Genomic DNA, 7,926 nt, shown 5'->3' on the forward strand with positions numbered 1-7,926 from the left:
GTTTTTTTAACCCTTTATTTATAGCCTGACACTTGTTAAGTGCTCAATAAATATGCTCATAGGGAAGCTTCCGGGTTTTTCACTTACTGTAAAGTAGTCCTTTTCTTACCACTTAACAATTTCTGGGAAACTCCAGCCTGTATGTCACATGTGTAAGTTTATTTGTGCTTTATCCTTGCTATTCCAACATCCTTGCTCTAGTCCATGCTGTTCAGCCTGTCATAATAGTTCCTCACCAGTGTCTCCTCCTGCTTTGCTGAGCTTTTGTCAGTCTCCACCAAACTCTCTTTCAGGCTCAGAAGTTTTTCAGTGAAGGCTTCCCTGAGTTGGCCTCAGGTTGGTTAAACTTTGCAGTGGTTTGTTGCAAACTGGGAAAAGTGTTTCCCCTTTGGTTATCCAGAAGAGTTCTGAAGCAATGTTACTTTGGCCCCAATGTGTTATAAGAATTTATTGATTAAACATTTCTTTGAGTTAATTACGTCTGTCCCTTCTCCCAGAGTGTGTATATGTATCCAAAGAATTGAGTTGGCAGTAATTTTGAGCAGTAATTGTGACGTGGTACCCAGGTTTCTTGCTTCTCTCCTTCATCTTGGACTTACGCCGATTTGTCAGATTACACTCCTTCTTTCCCAGAGCAGGATTCTTCAGTACCCTTTGCACCGTCAGTTTAGAGACTTTATTAAGATTTTGAAGAGTGCTTGCTTTGGCAGTACATATACTAAAATTGGAATGTTGTTTTTTTGTTGTTTTTTTTTTTTAAGATTTTATTTATTTATTTGACAGAGAGAGACACAGTGAAGAGGGAACACAAGCAGGGGAGTGGGAGAGGGAGAAGCAGGCTTCCCGCAGAGCAGGGAGCCCAACCTGGGGCTCCATCCCAGGACCCTGGGATCATGACCTGAGCTGAAGGCAGACACTTAACGACTGAGCCACCCAGGCGCTCCCTAAAATTGGAATGTTACAGAGAAGATTAGCATGACCCCTGCCCAAAGAGTATGAAGAAATACAGAATTGCTTTGTTCTTTTGCCTTTAGTGCCATGATATCTCCAAAAATAAAAGCATTTTCATTGTTGCTCTTCTCATCCTTACCTTAATGTCAGTCTTTAGCAGTACTGAGGTTATTTCTCAAAGCAGAGTTGTTAAGCAAACTGGGACACTATTCAATACGTTTCTTGAGATGGGAGTACCAGCTGTTCACTGGATTTTAATTTGCAATTTGAAGGAGACTAAAAGTGCTGATTTTTCTCCTGGGTTTCCGTCCTGAGGGCATAGTGCATAGTCCTTAGGACAAATTCATTTTCGGTAAGCCTGAAAACTAATATTATAATAATTGCACTTTGTATTTTACAGTGTGTGGACCAGTTGACAAAGATCCAAACTGAATTACAAGAGACTGTGAAAGATTTAGCTAAAGGCAAAAAGAAGTACTTTGAGACTGAACAGATGGCTCATGCAGTACGAGAGAAAGCTGACATCGAAGCAAAGTATGTGTTTTAGCTTTTCTGAAAAAGTAATTATGCAAATAGATGTTATTTTTGCCAGTACTTTGTTTTCTGTTAATATAGGGCATAGACTCATTCTTAGGTTATGTTGGTTTCATCTGACCTATAAATGTTACATACTTTCAAATTTTTTTTTATATTGGCTGATCTCATTTAAATTAATACAGCAAAATGAGAATATTCAATCAGTTTTCACATTAAATTGAATTTTGAAAAGGAAAAAGGACAAATGAACATTGTATTGAAAGCTTAGCAAAAGCTGGTTGAAATTGCTATGGTGTCTGAGTATCCAGGTTTAAGAGCCTCATTTTTTTCATGTTAGACTCTAAATCAGTTGTTATTGGAAATCCCTAACCCTCAGCATGCCACTGAAAGCACCTTGGACATCTCAAATAAATAAGAGCACTGACCTCAGTATAGAAATCCTGCCCCCGGCACAGTTTCTCTCTTGTGTGAAATTCTAATATATATACCTTTTAAATGTATGCTTTAGCAACTCTGTGAATTTTACATTCAGTACATGTGAATCATAAACCCTTTATTTTGAGAATAATTAGGAATAGAAGGAACTGGCAGTTGGTAATAAAAAGAGATATAAAGTGAGCAGTACAGATTTTTGCTATGACAAGTTGAGGAAAGATAAGAAGTTTTTGAGAAAAAATAAACCTGTGCCATAGAATGAGACTCTAAAGAGGTCTGTTAGAAAACTGACTCTGAACTCCTAGTCATGAAATCAGAAAGGTTATGAACACTTGTACAGACTAACAACCAGTTGGGGGAGGCGGTCTTTCTAATATGTTTTTATCTACAGGAAGCTAAGCAAAATTTAGGGTTTCCTCCAAAGTTTATTTAGTACCAAGGACTGGTAGATGAATACTCCTAAAATACTTAACATTACTGGAAAACATACTTAATATTTCCCTAATTTAGTTTATTGTCTTTATTATTTTATTTTTGTGAGGATACAAATGTTTCTCATACTTTCATAGAGTCAGTGAACCCATCTTTCCAATAAGATCTGAAGATTTTAGATTAGGTGATCTCTAATAGGAATGTCCTGTCATGATGGTTTTTAGGGGAATTTGTTTTTTAAAACTTTCAGGGATTCTAGAACAGAGAGTTGACAGATCTGTAAGAGCATATATAAATACCTATGTTAGCCAAGGCACACAGAGTGAAAATGAGGACAATTCCAAGGCTGTTCCAAAGAAGTGTGGATTTGACAGCGTCTAATTCACAGATGCTCATCGCAAAACACTGCCTTCTAATATGGCCCAGATTCAAAGGGGTTACAGCAAATTAGACATTTTATTTCAGTGTGTAACTTTTCTGGAAAATTCATTCAACTACAGAGTAAGAAATGCCACTTTATCTTCATTCACTTTCTAAATGTTTGTTGAATAATTACTTTATATTGGGTACTGTGAGTACAGAGATGAGTAAGATAAACTTTGCATCTTCAAGAAATTTAAAGCCTAGAATTAAAGGCAAATGTGTTTAAAAGTAACTTTATGATTATTTATTTACAGTAAACTCAAATTAAGTGCCTGAAGTCACTCACGTAGTAACTAATATGTTTACTGTAGTTGTATGAAAACACTGCTTTGTAAGCATAGAAAATAAATTAATTTTGCCTAATGAAAAGGAAACCTTTATAGAAGAAGTGATGTTTGGACAGAGTCTTGAAGGACATGAGAAGGAAGCTCAGGAAGGGTAGGTAAAGACTGGACTGTGTATAGTTTTGATAGATGATTTGATAGTGAGATATGCATATTAAGAGAGCGTAAAAAGGAAGAGGGGTATCTTGAAAGGAAGGATGGGTTCCATTTTGGATATGTAGGTTCTGAAGAGCCTGTGGGACATTGAAGTGAATAGATTTGGTAGGGAGTCATGTATCTAACGCTCAGATGAGAATCTGGGCCTGAAGATCTTGCTTTGGGGGTTGATTGCCTATCAGATGACAGTTATAGGGATGAAATCATATATAAGATGAGAAATTGAGTTTGGGACCCCAAGGAGCGTTAACATTTGGAAGTAGATGATGAGGAGGAGTGTGTGGTACAATTCACTATTTGTATATATCTTATATGTTGTAGATCATAATCTTTGAGCATAGGAACTCTATTATTTTACCTGTTACTAATACCTTCTTAAGTACCCCACAAGAATTATATGAGGATTAGCAAATGAAATGGAAACCAAAAACTTAAAACCTTATATTGGAAAATCTAGGTGCAACTCAGACTATTTGGATAATGACTGCAAGGAAAAGGAGAATTGAGAATACCCCCAAACAATCTTTTTAAATTTGAACAGGCTCTCTCAAATTTTAAAGTTTGTGGCCTTTTCTGATTAATAAAAACAGACAAAACCCCAGGAAATTCAAATATGGCAAGGTAGAAAATAACAGGAGTATTTTGGACCCAATTTTTTTTTTTAACAGTGGAGAAGTAGTTTGGATGCATACGTGTACGTCCCTGAATGTTTCTCTTTTGTTAGAAAGATGATAGACTGCTTTTGCTATCCTCCTCACATGTGCTGTGCAGAGACTGGCTTGCTCCACCTTTCATTCCCAAGGGGTCTGCAACTTTACTTGGTATTATGGCGTAGCTTCCAGCACATGCACTGAATTCTCCCCTGGCAATCACCATGACACTGCAGTCAAGACAAACATTGCAGCTTCAAAAATCACTGGTCGTGGGAGTGTTGTTATTCCTTACTGTTCGTCTGTTGACTTTCTCCTTCTGGTTATCTCTAGCTGTTTGGGTAAAACCAGCATATTTTTACTATTGATTGTTAGATTATGTTTCCTTCCCAAACTGAAAGGGATTGAGGAAAATAAGGACATCAGAATGGGAGACAGTTAAATTGAACAAAATCATATAGGGCAGAGAGCCTAGGGACTTTCTCACTGTGTTCCAAATACTGTGTTAAGAGTGGAGGGAGCACAGGCTGGCACCCAAACAAGAAGGACGTTTAATGGGAGAAATAATGGAATTAAGGACTTTGAAGAGCCTGGTAATATCATACTGTAGGTTGCTTTGCAGGTGTTGTTACAGCCTATCGCACACAGCCCTGAAAACCTGCTAATTTTTGCCTCCATAGATTGGTTATCTCTCTGGTTTTCTTTAAGCTTTCTTGTAGGAACTAAAGTGTGTGTAATTGTATGATACTGGGAATAACCTATAGTTTGATGACTTTTGTTTATTATGAGATACCAATATATTTGTCAAGTTGTATTTTTGTCATTCAGGATATTTTTATTAAATATCCCAATATTTCCTGTTGCATTACAATATTCTTCCTGTAGAATAAATAAGGGAAAATAATCATTGCTCCTGGCCTTCCATTTTTTAGTTCTCTTTTGGAATAGCATTGTGGAAAAGCATCACTGTTTTAAAAATATGGAATTATAATACTTAATAAATTTAATATAATTTGATAACTGTATTAAACATGCTGTATTTTCTGCTTTATTATAGATCTAAACTTAGTCTTTTTCAATCAAGAATCAGTTTACAGAAAGCAAGTGTAAAGGTGAGTTTTTGAAAACCGTATTTCACAATTGAGAAACCTTAGCTTATTAGAAAAGAATTGGGTTTTTTGAGGGTTTAAGTCAATTATTTCCACCTAATTTAGAGAAGCATTTTAAAGTCAGTAACTTAGGGAAGAAGTTTCCTTCCCAGTTCATGGGCGTTTTCCGCCTAGATGTCAGCACTTTGGACACTGCTTGCTTCTCAAGATTGCTTCAGAGATAGGTTTCTATACCTTATCTGTTTTGGTAGCCTGTTATCCATAACTCCTAGTCCAAGAGACTTGGTCCACGGGCTTTAGAAAATCTACAAAATCTATTTCATTCAGATTTACACCCTTGAGCAGATACTCTGGGCCAGATCCAAGTGAGATCTTCCTATCAGACCCTTGAGCTGTCGAATACCTAAGTAAGTTTAGTGACCTGCCTTTGGCTGCCAGGATCCCAACTAGCACACCGTTCTTTTGGCACATGAGGAATGCTGATTTTTTAAAAAAGATTTTCTAACTCCAACAGATTTACCCATGTCTTTGAAGAGAACGTACTTAACTTAATTTGGGAACCTTTATTTTCCCATCTGAATAAAATGAGCAGAATACTTTGAAGTATTTTGAAAAGCTTTGGAAATATGTTGAGTAAATAACAAACGTGTGAAAACACTCTCACCACGTGTAACAGTTCTAATCATTGTTTATTTAATTCCTCATAGTGTTGAATAGTTTTATATGCAAATGAATATTTCTCTACATGGTTACCTTTAGTCTTATTGGGGAGCCATTAATTGCCAGCTAAGAATGGTAACCTCATATATCTTACAGTGCAATGTCAGTTTGCATTGATTTTTTTTCCTCTTTTACTGTGTTTTAGTTAAAAGCCCGGCGATCTGAATGTAATTCTAAAGCTACCCACGCAAGAAATGATTATCTTCTTACATTAGCAGCAGCAAATGCGCACCAGGATCGCTACTATCAAACAGATTTAGTTAACATTATGAAGGTAATACAGCCTTAATATCTGTGGTTATTTGTTTCATTAAAGACAAAAACAACTCATGAGTTGAGGTAGATAGGATCGAGTCAGTAGAATAGCAATTCTTTGCAGTTCATTGAACTATACTTTATATTGTTTGGGTACCCTGTCTTTCTGGTAATTCTGAATTAATTTTTAATGTAAGAAAGTATTTAAAGCCAAATCACAGTAAAGAGACTAACTGTATTAGTTTCTAGCAGTGGCAGATATTTACTGTATAATGGTTATTAATATATGATAAAAATAAGATTATTTTTTAAAGCTTAGATTTTTTTAAATTTTGTAATTTTATCTTTAATTAATAGGTAAACGTGTATGTTAATGTTTTATGATTTTGAAGCACCCATGAGAAGAAGAGAAAATGTCTAGTAGTTATATGAAAATGTCTCTACCCTAGGAATCTACTCTGAAATGTAGATAGATTTGTATTACACTTTCTTGTGTACTCAAACTCAATTTGGTCTTTCCCTGTTTATACATGTATATGGTTTTTTTTACCTTTCACTGAAGTAAAAGAAAAGGGGTGGAGAAGAAAACCTTTTTAATCTACTGCCAGACCCCTGTTGCTGGTATACAATTTCTACATAGAGTGTACCTCATTTTCTCCTGTCTTCTTAAGGACCCAAACATTTGATTATTCTGTCTTTCTCTTATATTTTCATCCGTCTCAAATATATTGTTCTTAGTGACTATCAAAACACATTAATTGGGGCGCCTGGGTGGCTCAGTTGGTTAAGCGACTGCCTTCGGCTCAGGTCATGATCCTGGAGTCCCAGGATCAAGTCCCGCATCGGGCTCCCTGCTCGGCGGGGAGTCTGCTTCTCCCTCTGACCCTCCTCCCTCCCATGCTCTCTGTCTCTCATTCTCTCTGTCTCAAATAAATAAATAAAATCTTTAAAAAAACCAAAAAAACACATTAATTGAATTGCTTGCTTTGCAAATCATAAGCTTTGAGAATGGGGATGTAACAGGAGTGGGTGTTCTTTTTTTCTACAGTGGCTCTGGAAAGAGATAAACTCTGTCTAGAAACTATAAGTTCTTTCCTTTAAAGTGGACAGGACGTTACCTGCTACCCTCAGAGAAAAACAGGAGTGATAGAAAGAGTCAGAGTGGGCTAAGAAGTATCCAGTTGCAAAATTTTTTCGGAAATTTCCTCTTTGTTCATTGCCTGAACTCTCCTTTTCCTAACTTCTATCCTGTTCGGAATTCTGGTTAGAACATAGGCGGTAAGAGAGACAAGGGATTGTTTTGACATCCCAGATGAGAGCTCTGTATACATTTCCTCATGAAATGGTGGACCTAGAGGTTTACGCATTTTAGTATCTTATTAGGTATTACATAATGCTTCAGATTTACAAGAACCAACAAGAGACTTGACCTCCCATTATAACATGCTTTCTCTAGGGAAATATTTAGGTATAGTCAGTCTTAGACAACCCATTCATTAAAGAAGATATTCAATACAGTTTGCACTTAAAGTTGTGATTCCCTGACTGGGGAGGGTATGTGCTCTGGTAAGTGCTGTGAATTGTGCAAGACTGTTGAATCTCAGATCTGTACCTCTGAAACAAATAATGCAATATATGTTAAGAAAAAAAAAAAGAAGAAGAAGAAGGTAGCAGGAGGGGAAGAATGAAGGGGGGGAAATTGGAGGGGTAGACGAAACCATGAGAGACGATGGACTCTGAAAAACAAACTGAGGGTTCTAGAGGGGAGGGGGGTGGGAGGATGGGTTAGCCTGGTGATGGGTATTGAGGAGGGCACATTCTGTATGGAGCACTGGGTGTTATGCACAAACAATGAATCATGGAACACTACATCTAAAACTAATGATGTAATGTATGGGGATTAACATAAGAATA

At 36.7% G+C, this 7,926-nt stretch overlaps 1 protein-coding gene and 1 non-coding gene across 2 annotated transcripts; both read left to right on the forward strand.

The window, feature by feature from the left end:
- Positions 1 to 866: 866 nt before the first annotated feature.
- On the forward strand, positions 867 to 7,694 carry LOC145719606 (F-BAR and double SH3 domains protein 2-like). The gene is made up of 3 exons (XM_081811107.1): positions 867 to 1,485; positions 4,986 to 5,040; positions 5,903 to 7,694. The coding sequence occupies exons 1-3, from the start codon at positions 1,445 to 1,447 to the stop codon at positions 6,044 to 6,046; spliced, it is 240 nt and encodes a 79-aa protein (XP_081667233.1). The 5' UTR covers positions 867 to 1,444; the 3' UTR covers positions 6,047 to 7,694.
- LOC115939947 (U6 spliceosomal RNA) lies at positions 923 to 1,026 on the forward strand. Its single transcript, XR_004074718.1, has one exon. It is a non-coding gene; the product is annotated as a U6 spliceosomal RNA (small nuclear RNA).
- Positions 7,695 to 7,926: the final 232 nt, after the last annotated feature.

This window comes from Leptonychotes weddellii, unplaced genomic scaffold (genome assembly GCF_054177405.1).
Source record: "Leptonychotes weddellii isolate Sample4059 unplaced genomic scaffold, ASM5417740v2 HiC_scaffold_5615, whole genome shotgun sequence".
Taxonomy (NCBI): domain Eukaryota; kingdom Metazoa; phylum Chordata; class Mammalia; order Carnivora; family Phocidae; genus Leptonychotes; species Leptonychotes weddellii.